Source organism: Schistocerca gregaria, chromosome 1 (assembly GCF_023897955.1).
Source record: "Schistocerca gregaria isolate iqSchGreg1 chromosome 1, iqSchGreg1.2, whole genome shotgun sequence".
Taxonomy (NCBI): Eukaryota; Metazoa; Arthropoda; class Insecta; order Orthoptera; family Acrididae; genus Schistocerca; species Schistocerca gregaria.
The window spans coordinates 493,040,008-493,059,690 of NC_064920.1; the positions used below are offsets into that span (position 1 = coordinate 493,040,008).

General features: G+C 38.4%; 1 protein-coding gene across 5 annotated transcripts in view; it reads left to right on the forward strand.

Annotated features, from left to right (window-relative positions):
- LOC126353886 (potassium voltage-gated channel subfamily H member 8) overlaps positions 1-19,683 on the forward strand; it is a 1,477,332-nt gene that overhangs the window by 1,396,901 nt on the left and 60,748 nt on the right. For all 5 annotated transcript variants that reach the window (XM_050003094.1, XM_050003103.1, XM_050003121.1 and 2 more), the window contains one exon: positions 14,707-14,984. In XM_050003094.1, the coding sequence (XP_049859051.1) occupies positions 14,707-14,984 (278 nt within the window). The remainder of the gene's footprint in view (positions 1-14,706; positions 14,985-19,683) is intronic.

Here is a 19,683-nt window from a genome sequence, read left to right on the forward strand (position 1 = left end):
TCTAGTGTTGAGGCATGGGCAGTGACATACCCAGATTGCATAGAAGTGGTAATTGTGGAGGCAGGCCAAGGTATGGTGGGGCCAGCCATTACATGGAAGTTTGGTGCATTTTGCATGGGGGGGGGGGGGGGGGGTGATGGGGAGGGGGGGGAGGACATAGAGCAAAAATTGTCACCAGGGCTGGGTGGTATTAGTGACTTCTGCTGAAAGTGCAGGATATGAGGGTGGCAGTATCGATGTCATGTGATAGTTTGACAGTCTTGCAGAAGTTCTGGATGGTGGAGCAGTCTGGTGGTTGGCCTTTGCAATGGAGATTGCTGCCTGTTAGCTTGAAGTCCTTGGGGAAGAAGTCATGGCTTTTCAGTCTCAATATAAAGCTCAATGGTGCTGAGTTGCTAGTGAGAGTGTTGGCAAGTGTTGGAGAGGGAGGTGCCTGAATGTACTGTCATCTGGTGAAGCATGTTGAAGTTTCCGTGAATCTGAGTTAGTTGACAGACATGGTTGTAGTTTTTCCATTAATTGATGTGTGGAAGGTTCAAGCATCTTTTCAGTGCAATTTTTAGGGGCCTGAGTAGTCAGGGTGTAGAGCAGGTTGAACTGTATCATCCATTAACATTATGAAATCCCAGTTACTGAGTGCTATGGGAACAAAGGCTTTTGGAGATGAATTTGGAAGGGATGGTAATATAAGAAGGTGTGCTATATGACCCTTAACATCTGCAACTGCGTCTGGTAGGTCTGTTGGCATAGGTGATGGTCCTTGGAGCATGAAGTCTGCTTGGAGGGCCAGCTTGTTACATTGAGGATGGTATGCTGGAGGTGGTGCCTCTCATATTGTACAGTTTGAGGAAGAAAGCAAATCTGAACTGCCTGTTCTGGTCTGTTGTGGTGGACATGGGGCAGCCAAAGTGTGAGTCCATGTTTCAACAAATACTTCGATGGTAGATGTAGCCATTATCTCTTTTATTGGTGCTGCTTCAACCCATTTGTGCCTGATCGATCAGCGAGAGATGATATGGGTAGATGATGGAGATGTGTAGTGGGCCGATCACGCCAATATGTACATGTTAATAGCATCCTTCCAGGATTTGGAAATGGTCTATGTGAGGTTGCTCGTGGTGTGAGATGTTGCACTTTTGACAAGAGGTACAAGTTGAGCCAAAAGTTTACAGTCTTTCTTGATATGTGACCACTTCAATGTCCATCACTAGTCAAGTGTTGGGCGAATGTCTGTGTGTGCTTAATGCAAATGCCGGGATGTGCTTAATTGTGGAACTCGTTGAATATTATGTAGCAAAGTCATTGAGGTAAGAGGGAGCGTCACAGAGTATAGGGTGGGTCAGCAACAGGACAGGGCAAAATTCAGTCTGTAGGTTAGTGGATATGTTATAAATTATGGCTTGTGGTTGTTCATTGTGCTGTTGTGCTTTGAACTGACCATAGTCAAGGATAGATGACAGAGCACTGGTGCATGAAAAATAATCTGCTACAATGTTCTTCATGCCTTTGAGGTGGACATGAGTGGTAAACTGGACAAGGTAGTCTAAATGCAAAAACTGTCCTTGGGTGGGTTTTGAATAAAGTCAGCAAGAGGGTGATGATTGGTGTAGATAATCAGTAGTGTACTGTTTTGTGGGGCACCAATAACTGCTTGTCATAAGCAGACCACTTGCTTTGTGACAATGTGAGCTTACATGAAAAGAATTGGAGTGCCTGTTGCATGCAATCCCCCCACCCCACCCTCACCCCACCCCTTCCACTCTCGTTGTAGCACAGCTACAATAGTAGTGTCACTCATGTCTGCTTTTACAATGAGCTATGCATCAAGGAAGGGGTGTGTCGAGGTGATAGCCTGGATAAGACAGGCCTTAATGCTTTCAGAGCAGACCTCATATTATTCATTCATGTGAGGTTACATTTGACTTTTGCTGTTTGTATTCTTCCATCATGGACTTGTGTTAGGGATGCATTCAGAGAGGCCGCTTATGAAAGGTGTCTTCTGTAGAAGTTTGTCACGCCTAAGAACTGTCATAGATCTTGATGCTCATGTGGTGGAGGCTGTTGTTGGATAGTCTCTATATGTTGTGGCATCAGATAGATGCCCAATGTGCTGACAATGTATCTGAGGAAGACAATTTCTTGGAGTCAAAGTTGACATTTGTCATCACTGATTACATTGCCAGTGTGAGAGAGGATGTCAAAACTTTGTTGGAGGTGGTTATCAATGCCTCATTCAGTAAGAAAATTAAAATGTCATCAAGATTGGCATAACAGAATCAGTTTTTGAAGAGCAAAACTTCAATAAAACATTGCCTGTTTGTGCCACGTTCTTAAGTCTGCAAGACAGGAACATAAATTTGAACATACCAAAAGACATTATAATGGATGTTTTGTGAATACCACCAGGACATGTGGGTTGTCATACTACAGTACAGTCACACTGTAGACTAAAAGTACAAGAGCTGCTAGCACATTGGGTTTCAGGTAGGCATCATAAATGTAAAAAGAATGTGTAAGTAAGATTTTTTTACTTTATTCCTAACTGAATTCCTATTTTTCCTACTGATAGGGGTAATTTATTGTAAAGCACACTGTCTATATTTCTAACACCAAGCAAATTTTTGTTCATTCTTTGACTATTATACTAAATGAAACTGTAAACAGAGGCATTCAATAAATAAAGGGTGAAGTCCAGCGTGTTTGATACAAGGTATCTGTCCATAATGGTATGAGCATTGATGAGTCTGTAATCACTGCACAACATGAGGAACTTTTCTTTTTAGTGATCAGTTTAATGAGAAAAGCCCAGGAACTGTCTGAGACGTGAACTATCCCTGCTTGTAAGAGTTAGTCCACTGCTGCTTTGGTGGCCCTACGCAGACCTTATGGTAATTGATGTGGTCTGTGGTGCACCAGGGGGCAGGAGTTGGAAGTGGTGATGACCTTGTCCACTGTTCCATTTATAGTGGCACAGTTTCTGAATTTTCTGGTAGAACAGCACACAAAGACTCAGATGCAAGTGGTCAAGTGATTGGTGCAGTACTGACCACTGTAGGGGTATACAAAACTAGTGCTGTAGGCAGCTCCATGAATGGCAGTAGAGATATCAGTAAAGTGGTGGCAACAAATGTTGGTGATTCACGTAGCTGATTGAGGTGATGCTGTGTTGCGTGGGTTTCCCACTTGACATATTGGATTCTGTGTTGGATGACACTGTCGTCAAGTCAAAGGCTAAAGTTCATTTCATGTGTTTCAGACTAGAGTTGTTGAAGATGTTGCATATGGTTCATGATGTGAAGGCACTTGTGAAGGAGCCAGTGAGCATCAAATGTGTCAGTGGAAGGGCAGGGATTTGTGCAAGAAATAAGTCATGCATGGTCACATACAAAAAGTCTGTTATCATGAAGGTGACTGGCTGGATGCAGTCTGTTGCTGATATTGTGGGTGTCAAGGTGATTTAAAGCTCCAGCTCAGCCTGGTCCACCTCCAGCATACTGTGGGTGTAGTTTGAAAAACTGCCTGGAGGATGGAAGTTGCAGACAGAATTGGCATATATTACATGATACTAACAAAAATGTTTCTGTATAGGCACAGAGTGGTCTGCAAAATGTTGGGGAGATGCAAGTGTGGTGCAGTTGACCATGTTGTGCACAGGCACAGATGTGAATGGCAGGGAGACAAGAATTTGTTGATGTCATGCGAAATTCATCACTCCAGCTGGGAATACTGACATCACCATTGATGGAAGTCAGGTAGGGTTGGCTCAGATTGTAGTTGATGTGCCATCACTTGTACATCTGTTGAAGTTGCAATACACAAGCCAAAGAGCACATAACATGTGGCCAGGCATAAAATGGATGTCAATCTGTATTTAGAGGTGATGCCATACTTGCAATGATGTCTTTTCACTTAAAACTTCATCATAAATGATGTGATGGATTTGTTGTTCCAGGAAGCAGAAGAGATGGCAGAGTAGCACAACTTTCATCATCTTGTATTTGTTGTCTGCTGGGGAAAAGGGGTAAGGATGATATCACTTTCTGTGTCTACATGTTCCCCCGAGTGGCTTCATAAAATGATGAATTTGGTGCCATTTCTGATGTTGTTACTTGATGCTAAGATACTACCTGCAATGGCAGAACACAAAGTAGGTCGATCTGGCCTGAAAGGCAGTAATTTGAGGTGCATCCTGTGGCTGGAAGATTGCCAGGGTGACATTCATAGTGGTAGAACAGGCACTACCATATGATGCTTGGGAAGTGATGCAGCCAGCTGCATGAGCTTCAGAGCTATTATGTTTGTGTTTGGCATGGATGTCTCTTCTAATGCAATAAAGTATGAATCAAATCAACTGGATTGGCATGGTTTGCATGTAACCAAATTTGGAAAGAGAAAAGCATCCCATGCGAGATCACAAAGTAAATTGTTTGTTATCTTCCACTGTTTGGGAGTGTTACACATTAATGTAGCACTGTCCAGGAGAGTGTCACTGTCACTTTTTATCACATGAGTAGCATAAGGGGTGTTACCCATTTACAGCTGATGATGTAACTTGAGAAGAGTTTATAAAAAGAGAAGATTTCATAGCATAACATGGACAATCTAGTAGCATTGTTGCTGTGCAATAGCCTGAATGCTGAAATTTGAAAGATATCATGATCATTGGAAGTCAACAATGTAGATCTGCATAGTGCAGGAGACAATTACAATGGATAATCACTTGCTCCATGTACCTGTAACACTTTTACTGATGATATAAATGTAAACAGTGTGAACAACTGAGTGTGACAATTTCATCAGACTGAGTGCTGGTGAAAGAGTTTCCTGTGCAGGAACCAAGTGGACCTAAACTAAAAAATTAAACTATGTCCGAACAGGCCTTGGAAGGCTTAATGGTACTGACCAGCCGCCATATCATCCTCAACCCACAGGCATCGCTGGATGTGGATATGGAGGGGTATGTGGTCAGCACACCACTCTCCCGGCCTACGTCAATTTATGAGACTGGAGCCGCTACTTCTCAGTCAAGTAGCTCCTCAGTTGCCTCGCAAGGGCTGAGTGGACCCCGCTTGCCAACAGCACTCAGCAGGCTGGATAGTCACCCATCCAAGTGCTAGACCTGCCTGACAGTGCTTAGCTTCGGTGATCTGACGGGAACCATTGTGGCAAGGCCATTGGCAACCAGGTGGACCACCAGTGATGTTACTTCATTGAGCTGTGTTCCCAAAAAGACCTTCAAGATCACCTTATCTACAAGACACACAAAGAGTAGACTTGTGACCCCAAGGAATAGTTGTCCAAAGACACAACAAAGAGGACACTGAGGAGGAGTGAAGACACAACTTTTGAAGATAAAAAGATGATACTGAAGGGAAATGACAGTAAACCTACCAACAAGAAAAGAGAATAGCACACAAATAAGAGGATAAACACGTTATCATGGAACATTAGCACCTACTGACTACTGCACGGTAGCTCAGCGTGTTCGGTCAGAGGGTTAGCTGCCCTCTGTAATAAAAAAAAACCTGAGTTAAGCGATCAACAATGAACTTTAATGGATGTCTTACGACATCCGCCCCAAGCAGATGCAACAAACAAAAGCGAACAAAATTAGATTAAAAAAAAGGGGGTACTGTCTTTGATCAGTAATGAAAATGTCCTCGATATCAGGTTTGAACCCCACCACCACTTAAATTTTGAATAAAAATCATCAGCAGTGGTGTTCAAAGACATCCAGCATAAGAAGTCACTCCTCATTCACCAATGGTCCTGTCAAAGAATTTCAGAGGAGCAGACAGGGCTTCATGACAATCTTCTGCCCTTGGGGTGGGAAACTGCCCCTAAGGGCAGAAGAATCAGGACTGATCAATGGCATGAGAATGTAGAAGACAATGGAAACCACTGCATTGAAGACACATTTTATGTATCCACAGGACATGTACCCTGTAGTTGAAAAGTGATTATCTCTCCATTGGCCAAAGATTCTGGACTAGTCCCCCATTTGGCTCTTCTGGAGGTGACTGCCAAAGAGGAGGTGAGAATGATAAAAAGACTGAATAACCAACAAAAGGGTAACATTCCACGAGTTGGGGCATGTAATGTCAGAAGTTTGAACACATAGTAAAGCTGGAATATCTGAAAAGGGAAATGCTAAGGCTCACTCTAGATACGAGGTCTATTCAAATAATTCTGGAACATTCATAATTTCGCCCCAATGGTGTGTTGGGTCAAAGTTTGGTTGGCATCCCTGCACAAGCCCATGTTTATTGTGTAACTCATGGAACTTTCATTATTATATGTTTGTTAGTTATTGTTCAGTGCTGTATTGAGTAGAACGTTGTGCCTCACAGTTTGCGTGAATCTCAAGAAAACCTTTACAGAGACACGCCAAATGATGTAGAAAGCCATCAGTGGTGAATGCTTAAGCTGTACTTGGTGTCACAAATAGTTCAAATGGTTTTAAAATGACCAGACAGAAGTTAAAGATGACACTTTCTCAGTACACCCTTCAACATCTATCAACAATGCTTATGTCAGGAATGTCAACAAAATTGTGTGTAAAAATCGAAGACTGCTTGCCTGAGAGATTGCAGAAGAATGGAACAATTCAGTAGTATCTTTTCGTGAAATCCTGACACAGCATCTTAGAATGCATTGTGTTGCCACCAAGTTTGACCCACAGCTCATGAGTCAAGACCAGAAAAACCTTCACCTCACAGCCCGTGAAGACCTTTTGGATCTCATAAATGGGAATGAGATGCTCCTTATGAGAATCATAACTAGTAATTAGATATGGGTCTATAGTTATGATGTTGAGACCAAGGTTTAACCATTACAATGGGTTGGGAAAGGTTCCCCAAGACCAAAAAAAGCTCGTCAGGTCAGGTCAAATATAAAAACCATGCTGATAGTATTCTTTGACTTTGAAGGATAGTTCATCGTGAATTTGTGCCACATAGACAAACTGTCAATCAATGCTACTATTGGGACATGTTGCAATGCCTGTGAGAAAAGAAAATGTTAGCAGGAAACAGCCCGAAATGTGGCAAGGCAATTAATGACTTTTGCATCACAATAACACATCAACACATGCATCCCTATTGGTGCATGACTATTTCACAAAAAACGAAATCAATATGCTGCTTCATCCTCAGTACTCTCCATGTGAACATTTTTTTATTTCCAAAGTTGAAAACCTCATTGAAAGGACAAAGATTTGCAATGATAGATGAGATAGAAGAAAATTTGCAGATGGCACTTCATGTGACATAACAAAAGGCATATCAAGACTACTCCCAGAAGTGGGAATGGCACTAGGAGAGATGTATCAATTGTTGAGCAGAGTAATTCAAAAGAGACCAGGCACAATAAGTAAAAGGTAATTGCAGAAAAAGTTTGTGGACAAAGTTCCAGAATTTTTTGAACAGACCTCGTACAGTGGAGTGAATGAAGTGAAATGGACAGATGACAAGGATTTATGGTCAGATGAATACAGGATAATATCAACAGTGGCAGAAATTGGTATAACAGGAATAGGATTCATTAAAAACAGGAAGGTAGATCAGAGAGTGAGTTACTGTGAACAGTTCAGTGATAGGGTGGTTCTCATTGGAATCAACTGCAAACCAATGTCAACAACGATAGTTCAGGCATACAAGTTGATGTTACAAGCTGAAGACAAAGAGATAGAGAAACAATATGAGGATACAGTCATGTTGGACTGCAATGTGTTAGTAGGGGAAGGAGTAGAATAAAGTGTTATGGGAGAATATGGGCTTGGTAGTAGGTCTAAGAGAGGAGAAAGACTAATTGAGTTCTGCAATAAATGTCAGCTATTAATAGTGAAAACTCTGTTCAAGAAGCACAAGAGAAGGAAGTGTACTGGAGAAATGGGATATGGGAAGATTTCAGTTAGACTGCAATACAATCAGGCAGACATTGTGAAATCAGATACTGGATTGTAAGGCATACCCGGGAGCAGATAGACACAGATCACAATTTAAGAGACTAGTCAGCCAGAATCAGTGTGCAAAGAAGTGGGATTTGGAAGCACTAAGGAACAAAGATATATGACTGAAGCTCTCCAAAACTATAGATACTCTAATAAAGAATATCTCAGTAGGCAGTTCAGTTGAAGATGAATGGTCATCTCTAAAACAAGCAATCACAGAAGTTGGAAAGAAAATTGTCGGTACAAAGAACGTAACTGCGAAGAAACCACGGGCAACAGAAGAAATAGTTCTGTTGATCGATGAAAGAAGGAAGTACCAAAATGTTCAAAGAAATTAATGAATACAAAAATGCAAGTCACTTTATAATGAAATAAATAGCAAATGCAGGGAAGTTATGTGAAAAGGCTGCATGAAAAATGTAAAGAGATGATTGGCAGAAGAACTGACTCAGCTTATACAAAAGTGAAAACAATCTTTGGTGAAATTAAAAGCAAGAGAGCTAGCATTAAGAGTGCAACAGGAATTTCACTATTAAATGCAGAGGAGAGTGCAGATGGGTGGAAAGAGTACATAGAAGACCTCTATCAGGGCAAAGATTTGTCTTAAGTGATAGAAGAAGGAGCAGGAGTCAATTTAAGAGAGATAGGGAATCTAGCATTAGAACTAGAATTGAAAAGAGCTTTCAAGAACTTAAGAACAAATAAGGCAGAAGGAATAAATAACATTCCATCAGAATCATTGGGGAGTGTGGCAACAAAATGACTATTCATGTCGGTGTGTAGAATGTATCAGTCTGGTGACATAACATCTGACTTTCAGAAAAATATCATCCCCACAATTCTGAAGACTGCAAGAGCTGACAAGTGTGAGAATTACCACACAATCAGCGTAACAACTCTTGCACTCAAGTTGTTGACAAGAATAATATACAGAAGAATGAAAAAGACAATTGGGTATATATTGGATGATGATCATTTTGACTTTAGGAAAGGTAAAGGCACAAGAGAGGCAATTTTAATGTTGTGGTTGATAATAGAAGAAAGACTAAGGAGAAATCAAGACATGTTCATTGGATGGAAGACATGGTAGAAGCATTTGACTGTGTCAAATGGAGCAAGATATTCGAAATTCTGAGAAAAATGGGAGTAGCTATAGCAAGAGATGGGTAATATACAATATATACAAGAACCAAGAGGGACTAACAAGAGTGGAAGACAAAGTATGAAGTGCTCAGATTAAAAAGGATTTAAGACAGGGATGTAGTCTTTCAGTCCATACAGAGAAGAAGTAATGAAGGAAATAAAAGAAAGGTCACACTGGTTTGGCCAACTGAATATCCACCGAGTGGCAACAGGTGGCCATTTCAAATGAATCACTTTTAATGCTCCATCAGACAGGTGGCCATTAGCTTGTATGGCATGAAACATCTGAAAGCAAACACCCTGCAAAAATCATGGGAAGGGTCATTCTGGAATACATTCCCTGGGGATCTCGTCATTCTGGAAAGCATAGTGGATCAGCACAAGCACGCATCCATTGTTCTGGACCATCTCCACCCCCCACAGGCAGTTTATTTGTCAACATTGTGGCAGGACAATGCAATGAGTCGCACAGCTCACAATGTATGTGTGTTGTTCGAAGAACACTAGGATGATTTTACCATACTCTTGTGGCCACAAAACTCTCCAGAATAAAACCTTGTCAGAAATCTGTGGGATCAGACTTTATATGCCAGATCATCAACTGAGAAATCTAGTGCTGCTGGACATGACACTGGAGTCTGCATGGCTCCGCGTCACTGTTGGTACTTTCCTGAGACTCACTGCAGTTCGTGCCGCACAAGGTGGTTATTCTAGCTTCTGGCAGATGGTCACATCAGTGTGACTGGACAGTGTATATACAGCCAGCTGTACAGGTTGAAATCATAATAGATATTGTATCAAAAGCCACCAACCAACTGAAATAAAACACAAATCATATACTAGCCAGAAAACGTAACTGTGGGTCTGATAAGATGAATGCTCATGCTTACTGCTAGAAACACTAGAAGAGGGAGGTTTCAAGCTAGAAAATTAAATGAAAATACCCACCTACATTGCACATAATGGAACCAGTACAATCATTTCAGTGTTTTATCAAGTAGAAAACATAGTGCTATGCACACAAGGAGGGTTATGAATTCTTAGCAGTAGGCCCCATTAGGACACCCATATCCATAATAAGGAACTTCCACATTGAATCACTGCAACTGAGGAATGGACAACTGGATCAAATATCTACTCCCAAAAGATACAACAGTCAATTATGGAGCAAAACAGAGATAACATTGAAAGACTGAGGGCACTAATAGAGGAATGCCAACTGGAAGAATCTCTGAAAATACCCACAGAAATATTAAACAGAGCCATGAAAATCAAAAGAAGAAGGCAAGAGCAAAACTGGTTTGACCAAGAATGCTTCAGGGAAAGGAAAGAAACCGTTCAGCACTTGTGACATTCACCTGCTTTATTTCTTCATTGATAGTCCCAGTGTCGACGCACTGCAATGTTATACTGACTGAAAAATGGGGGCTGCAACTTCAACATAGACTACTGTAAATGCCATAACCTACAGCTGCACAGTTGCATTTCACAGTTCTTTACTTTTCCTGTTCACAATCACCCAATATTACACAGTTATATGGCCAGTTCACTATTGATAAATGTTAAGTCTCATTAACAGGTTGCCGGCAAACATCAGCATACTGCTACAGTAGTTTGCTGTTGAACGTCTATGAGCAGTAAACACTTAACCACATAGTTCACAGTTCTTGCAGAATAATAGGAAACATGTGACACTATTTCTCAAATAAATTGAACAGACACTGGCGTTGTTTTAAAACATGGCCTATTCATGTTACACTAACTCCACTGTTAAGTAGATGCATTGTTGTTACTTGCAAAGTACATAATTTCCCTTTGAAAATCGGCCATGGAGTGACTGTCTCAGGACCAAAGATTAGTCCTTTATATATCCCCGCAATAATAGGCACTGAAACTATACATTATTTGATGTTTAAATTACAATTAAAACATAACTCATTCAATTAACTGAATACATCGAAAAATTCCTTCATTTTAACAGTTTCTTCTATCACAAAGGTTAGGTTGAATTATTTGTTTAAATAATGAAATTAATGGATATAGTTATGCAAGCACTACTTCTGACAAACCTTGTAATTATTTTGGAATTAATTAAGAGCTGGCTTTGCTGATATGTTTTTGAATAGAGCCAAATAAGTACTTTAAGAACCTTAGCAGTTCTTCTACCAAATGTTTTTAATTAGTACAGAATTTATATTTGTTTATAGGTCAACAATAGGATCTAAGTCATGAAACAATTACTGATTTCACCCTATAATAAAAGAAATTAACTAGGAATAGTCCAAATAAATTAGGAAATTATTTACATACACAAAACTAAAAATTAGACTTGGTGTTCCATTCCTTAAGACTGAGAGCCAGCCTTTCTCTTTTATGGAAATGAAGAAATGAATTTAAGGGGGCAGATAGCAAAACAAGAGAGGAAGTCAAGAGATCCCCTTCACAGCAAAAACACAGACAACACATTTTTTTTCTTGATGGGGAACCATTGACATGTAGAATTTTTTGAAAGAAATTTCTGCCATTTGACTGTAAAATGTTCATTTAATTCACATAATCATAAATTCAACTTTATAGCCATTCTCAAGTCATGTTGAAATGTTACAATGCATCTGACCTGTCTGTGACAAGCCATCATCAAAAAACGTATTTCTGGTCTTATAGACCAGTTATCATATTACAGGATGTAAAAATATATTGAAGAACATTATGTGGCTAACATTGTGTGCAATGAATAACCATTAACACACAGTATGGCATATTAAACACTCAGTATATTCCCACGACCATCGTTCATCTCTTCTGTGCATCAGCTGTTGTGAATAATGTGTATAAGGCCAGTTTTTTTTTTTCAATTTATTGTAACATTTCAACATGTGCTTGAGAATGGCTTTTAAACCAAAAGCATGACTGTGTGAAACAGATGTACAGTTTACAGTCAAATAGCAAAAATTTTATAAAAAGGAAGACAGACTGACAGATTTAACTGTGTATCCATATATGGAAAGGAAATACAAATCTACAATGAAAAGGGCAACAAATGGAATACATTGAGGAGAAGGCAAGACAATTAGCAGTAGATGAAAAATTAGACTCATTCATTGCAATGAGAAAGAAAGTCACACCCATAACAGGAGAAATTCACATGAAGAAATGGGAAACACATTTCTCAGAAATAATGAATAAACAGGAAAAAGACAAGGTACATGAAATGGAAGCAATAGAGACCATGCACAACTTTGAATTAGTAACATGTGCTGAACCCAGACAAGCAATAAAAGAAGGAAGATGGAGGTGTGTTGGGGCTTATGGGCACTCAACTTCGAGGTCATCAGCGCCCAAAAGAAGAAGGGAGAAACATGACAACATGTACATGGAACATCTCAAAATCTCCATTGTCCAAAGGAGCTGATTAACAGGTGCTTACAAACAGAAAAAGGAATCCTGAAAACTGGGAAACAGCAGCAATAAATATCCTGTACAAAGGAGAGAAAGACAGAGCATCAGCAGATGCATTCAGAGTAGTGTTGCTAGAAAACACTTCCTTCAAAGTATTCACAAAAATACTCAACAAAAGGCAGGGGCACAATACAGTCAGTGAAGCACTTACAGATCAGATAGCAGACACCCCGATACATCAGAGAGCTACGTACCTTACAGTTTCTGTAAATTGTAAGAAAGCATTCTCGTCGGTGAATAGAGAAAAATTGATAGAGGAATTGACAAGAGGGAAGTCCACTTGTGAGAACAATTGAGACATGTCTTCAATGAAATCTGATCAACATTAACAGCAATGTTTGAGTCATAAAGAAAGTTATGCAGATGAATGCAGTTCCCCACAGACACCCTATTAGTCCAAAACTGTACAACGTCTATGAATCTGCATCTACATACACTCTCTGCAAGCCAATGTACACTGTGTACGTGTACGGTACCGCTATTAGCCACCTCCCTTCCTGTTCCACTCACAAATAAAGAGAGGGAAAAATGACCATCTATATGCTTCTGTGAGAGCCCTAATGCCTTGTATTTTAGCTTTTTGGTCCTTATTCTAAATGTATATTGCCAGCAGTAGAATATTTCTGCAGTCATCTTCAAATGATGGTCCTCTAAATTTTCTCAATAGTGTTCCTAAAAAAAAAAAAAAAAAAAAAAAAAAAAAAAAAAAAAAAAAAAAAAAAGAAAAGAAAACTTCTTTCCAGACTTCCCATTTCAGTTCATCTCCATAATATCTGCATGTTGTTCAAACCTACAAGTAACAAATCTAGCAGCCCACCTCTGAATTGCTTCAATGTCTTCCTTTAATCTGACCTGGTGTGGATCGCAAACACTTGAGCTGTACTCAAGAATAGGTTGCACGAGTATATATGCTTTACAGATGAACCACACTTTCCCAAATGTCTTGCAATAAACTGAAGTCAACCAGTCACATTCCTACCACAACACTTACATGCTCATTCCATTTCATATTGCTTAGCAACATTACACCCAGACATTTAAACAATGTCAGTTTGTCAAGCAGGTCACTGCTAATGCTGTGTCCAAACTTTATGGTTTTGTTTTCCCTACTCATTTGTATTAACTTACATTTATTTCTACATTGCCATTCAACACATCCACTAGAATTTTTTGTCTAAGTAATCCTGCATCCTTCTATTGTTACTCAATTTCAACACTTTCCTGTACATCACATCATCATCAGAAAACAACTGCAGACTGCTTCCCACTCTGTCCGCCAGATCAATTATGTATGTAGAAAATAATAGCAGTTCTATCACACTTTCCGGGGGCACCCCTGACAATACTCTTGTTCCTGATGGCTACTTGCCATTGAGGACAACGTACTGGGTTCTATTACTTACTAAATCTTTGAACCATTTAAATATCTGGGAAAGTATTCCATATGTCCGTATCTGCATTGCAAGTCTGCAATGAGGCAACATGTCAAAAAGATTTCCGATAATCTAGAAATGAAAACTAATTTTGGACCTAAAACAATTTATTTTCGCTGATAGCAACAATACCATCAAGAGCTTTTCCGACAATTGTTGAAGTTAGAAATATGATTTATTTCCAAGATTTCCTGAATTATTTCCACAATATTACTGTAAAATAAAGTCATGTACTTTGAAGAGTGGAAACTCCAGGTAGGAATATCAACACTGTAGGAAAATACAGAATGCTTACCATAAAGAATATGTGTTAAATTGCTGACAGGCACAATTAAAAGATACTGTATAAAGCTTTCAGTTACAGATTTCATCAGCAAAGGAGAAACACACACCATTCACATTCACAAGCAACCTTGCTTGTTTGTATGAATTGTGCGTGTTTCTCTTTTGCTGATAAAGGCTGCATTCAAAAGATTTATGTAAGTGTTTTCTAATTGTGCCTGTCTGCAACTTACTGTGTGTTCTTTATTGTAAGTAACAATCTATCTTTTCCTTCATTGTTGATAGCCGTACACTTAAAATAGTTCTAAGAACAACAGATCTGCTACACATGTCATAGGTAACAATTTTATCAAAATGTTAATTAGAAATTCAAGCATAATTTCTAAACATTAATACAGAAAGTGGTACCTAGTCTATGACCTTTTGTAATTTTTTCAGGTAAAGGTGATTTGTTTGGCTGTGATATTTCTATGTACCTGCAGCCTTCGGGCAATGGAAGTGGTGGTGGTGGAGGAGGAGGAGGTGGAGCCTCTAGCACTGATGTGGTTGTGAAATCAAGCTGTGATGTAAAAGCGCTCACCTACTGTGATTTAAAGTGTATTAATATGCAAGGCCTAGTAGATGTTTTGAGACTATACCCTGAATATCAGCAAGAATTTGCAAATGATATTCAGCATGACCTGACATACAACCTCCGTGAAGGCTATGAAGCAGAGGTATGTACCACTTGAGTTAATTTAACCAACTACATTTTTAGTGTTCACATGGTTTTCCTAAAGTGGTGATTATTTTTATGAAATCGAGTAGAAAGAGCTTGCATTTAAATGACCACACTGCCAGGTACTATTGCCAAGTAGTCATGTAGATACAGATAAACAATTGTGAGAGGACACAAGATAAACTAAATATCATGCAGCTTTTCCCAAATCATAATTCAAAAATGTAAATAATTTAAAAATACTTAGAAACATTGTCAGCTTTATCAAAACTTTAAGGTGAAATAAAATTTTATGCTTATGTTCCGTTATATTGCAATTGTCTCATTGTTTTTTGTATCTGGGAGGGAATTACTTGTGAAACAACTTGCTAAGTAACTATTATTTTCTTTTTTTTTTTACTTTCAAAGAATCATGCTATAAGATAATGATACATGTACTAGCCTGTGTTACCAGTGGTCTGTCATGGAGAGAGCCACACAGTTATCACAAGGACTCCAAGACTACTTGTGCAGAAGCAAACTGTCAGTCAGACAATTTTGCAAAGATTTGGGCTCTCTCAGTAACGATCTAACAGAGAAACTGAAAAAGTAAAGAGGACTAGGGTGACAGTGAGAGGGAAGGAGGATGCAAAGTCTGACTTAAATAAAAGCTATGAAATAAATATCTTTCTATCTCTTAAAAATATTTAGTAAACCTTCCTTTTTACATTGTTTAACCTGATAAATGTGGAAATTCTGACAAACGCTATGTATACGGGATGTTTGGGGAGGAAACATCATTACTTTAAAAAATGATAGTATAAGTAATTCTGAACAAAAAATGTATGATCATAGGTCTGCAAATGCTTCGTTAGGTAGGTATGGGTATTGATAGGAACTTTAATTCTGCAAAATTGATGAGCACATCATGAACGTATATACAATACAACTGGACCATAACATGATTTTCTTACAAACAATGCATGGGTACATGCCATTTTTATGCTATGCAACCTACCACATATTATGGTCATGTGACATATGTAGTACAATCACCCGTTGTTTGTGCAGTTGTGCTGTGTAAGCCGCATTGTGTAGAGTACCGGTGATGGATTGGTTAGCTGTGTAGTGTATGGTGCTGCTGACAATGCCACACATCTACAGTAATGAGGAATACACAGATATGGTGTATGTTTATGGCTTCTGTGATGGTAGTGCTACCGCTGAAAAGAAAAATACCACAGGCACTTTCTGACTTGATGATTACCTGATCGCAGGGTGTTTACCAAAATGTTTATCACTTTGTGTGCAACAGGCTCTCTTCCAAGTAGACATTTTTTGGCCAAGCATGGAAATCAACAAACTTTGCAAGAACAGGAAGGAATTATTGCAAGTGCTGAGAGAAGTCCCAGTACGAGCATACGAAGAATGTCCCTGCATATGAATGTCCGATAGTCTCATGTATGGGAAAAATTACATGTGGAAAACCTGTATCCAAAATATCCACATTTGTGACAATGCCAAACGACTTCAATTCTGTCACTGGGTGATTGCGAATAGTCATTTGCCCCCATACATACTATTCACTGACGAAGCCTAGTTTTCACGACATAGAATAAACAACACACGCAATAATCATTGATGGTCACGAGAAAATATGTACACTTCAGTGGATAGCAATTTAAAGTTCATTTTGCCATAAATGTTTGGTGCTGCATGACCAGTAAACTTATGATAGGTCCATTTATTATCAATCAGCAACTGACAGGAGAGAGTTACCTGCATTTTTTTGGAAATTCATTTGTGGAACTATTGGAAGATGTTGCTTTAGCCAAACAAACTGGAATATACTTTCAACATGACAATGCCCCTCCACATGTTACCTTACGTGTGAGGCACCATCTCAACCGCATCTACCTTTATCTCTGGATTGGCCATGGCGATACTATTAACTGGCCTCCAGGGCTACCTTTAGATTTCTGTTCAAGAGGTTGGATGAAATCAGAGGTTCACAAAGTGATGGTAAATATACGAGATAAACTGCTTCGTTGCATCATGGACACTGCTGAATTGATTAGGAAGCAACCACAGGCAATTGAACAAGCAACACAACATGTTATCACTAGAGCACAAAAGTGCAACGATGTTCATGGTAGGATATTCAAACCTGTTCTGTGAACTGTAAAACATCTGTACAATAAGTGTTAAAGCCATTTGTAAAAGATGTGCTACATCTTTTTCAACTGAATACAAGTAATATGCATGTTGTAAATGCATTATGTACTAAATGCAAAGTAAATAAACAGTATGTAAAAGTGTATAGCATAACTGTACTTCTCTGTAACATTGTTTTCAAGAAAATCACATTACAGTCCAGTTATATTGCAGATATGTTCACATTGTGCTCATCAATTTTGCAGAATTATAGTTCCTTTCAATACCCACACCTCCATAATGAAGCATTTGTGGACATTTTTGTTCAGAATTACTTATGCTGTCACTGTGTAAAATATCGACCTTTCCTCTACAAACACCCTGTATATAGGTGGAACAGCAACTAAGACCTTGGACTTGCTTTTGGCAGTAGTACTGTTGATATCCACATCTGGCTATCTGGGTTTAGAATTTCTGTGGTTTCTCTAAATCACTTAAAAAGAAGCCAGGATAGTTCTTTTAAGAATGACACAACTTATTTCGTCCACATTTCTGCCAAATCAAAGTTTGTGTTCCTTCTCTAATAATCTTGTTGTAAGTGTAATGTTAATCTCTGTTCTTCCCTGCCTTTTTAGGTGTATCAAATGGATTTTAGTGAAAAAAGAATATCAAGTAAGAGGCATGTCTTGAAAATAAGTACTTTTTTGGAGAAAAACTCATAAAACATTTTTTCAAACCCAAAATTATTTTTACAGGAAAGAGCAGTTCTTAAACTAAAACTATTTATCTATATAGTTGCCACCATTGTTCAGACATTTGTCACAGCAGGAAACCAATTTTTCTATGCCTCGTCATAGGAAGATGCTGCCTGTGAAGACAGCCACTGCTGAATACTGTTTTCATGTCATTTTCTGCTCACTCAGTTCCTTCCCAGACGTGAAACCATCAATGCAGTAAAATAGTGTGAAATATTGAGAAAACTTTGATGCAAAATTCAAAACAAAAGTTGTGGAAAGCTTCCTGACAGTGCACATCCCCGTTCTCCTGGCGTCACTCAAAACCTTACCCAACAATTTGACTGGGAGCAATTCAATCACTCTCTGTACAGCATCTATCTTGCATATCCTGAGTACCACCTGTTCTCAAACTTGATGCAAGATTTTGGAGCAGAGCGCATTGACAGTGATGACAATGCAAAAAAAAGTGTTCAGTAGTGGCTGGCTTCACTGGTGCCATCTTTCTGTGAAGAAGGCATAAAAAAGTTGACTTCCCACTATGACAACAGAAAAGTGGTGGCAACTAGACAGAAAAATGGTTTAAGAAATGCTCTTTCTTGGAAAAAAATTGGTTTGAAAAAAGAAAAATGATTTCATGAGTATTTTTTCCCCAAAACAGTACTTAGTTTCTGGACATGCATCAAATATTTATTAGAAAAGTAATTTGTTGTGATAGTGTAAATTTATACGACTGAAATTTTTAATGTCTGTGAAAAAAGATAGTGCTGAACTATACATATTAATTATTCTTTCTCCTTGTATATTCAATCAAAATACATTAATGTTCTAGGAACACATAACCACTGCTATTCATGTATTAAAGAAAGTATTTGGCTTTGATAATGAACCTCTTAAAAACATGTTCATTTTGTGGTGTCTTTAGTTAATAAAACAAGGCAATGCCATTGGATATTTTATCTGTGGAATATTCCAGTTCTGTGCAATCTTGAACCTTTAACCTTTAACAACTCACTGACAAGGAATCTTGAATGATGAAGGCTAAACACACACTGATTGTATAAATACATCTCACTGTTAGCTTGAGAAATGTTGACTGTGGCTTGGTGCACAATCGCTACTTTTTTAAAAAAAATTGTAATATTCTTTTTACAAAATAATTGTACTTTACAAAGTTATTACTTTTCAGTAATAATATAAAAACGATAGATAATACATATATCCTATAAAGAGGCACTGAAGTTGTTGTGAGAAACAGTTGGTTAAATGTGTTTAAAAATGGCAGGTTCTGTTTTACGTAGCTAGTGGCATTTTGGAGTGGGATCCAGCAAAGGTCACCAAGATTTTTTTAGAAACTCATATTTTCTAATTGAAATATTTCATTAATTGATACATTATTTTAGTAGAAGTGTAAATTTTTGGAAACAAAAAATTCAGGCTACAAGACAGTATCACTGAATTTTCTAAAAGATTTCATTTTACGACTTTGTAAATACATAGTTTTCAGAAAAAGATGATGTTCTTTAAATAAGGTATGTCACTCCTAAAACAAACCATCATTAGTAAGGTCAAATTTGCAAGTGCAAATGGTTTCCATGAATCAGAAATTCTCAACTTTTCTTTAAAAAATTGTTTTTACACACACTATGTGTATGTTATTATCAGCAGCATTGAATAATGAATAATGAACATTGAATAATGTTGTTCAGAAAAATAAAATAGAAATTGGGAAGAAACTGGGAGGTTTCAAATTTGTTGGAATATGTACTGCATATGGAAAAGAGAGCAGAAAAGAAAAGAAAGACTATTTGTGTTAGGAATCGTATTATA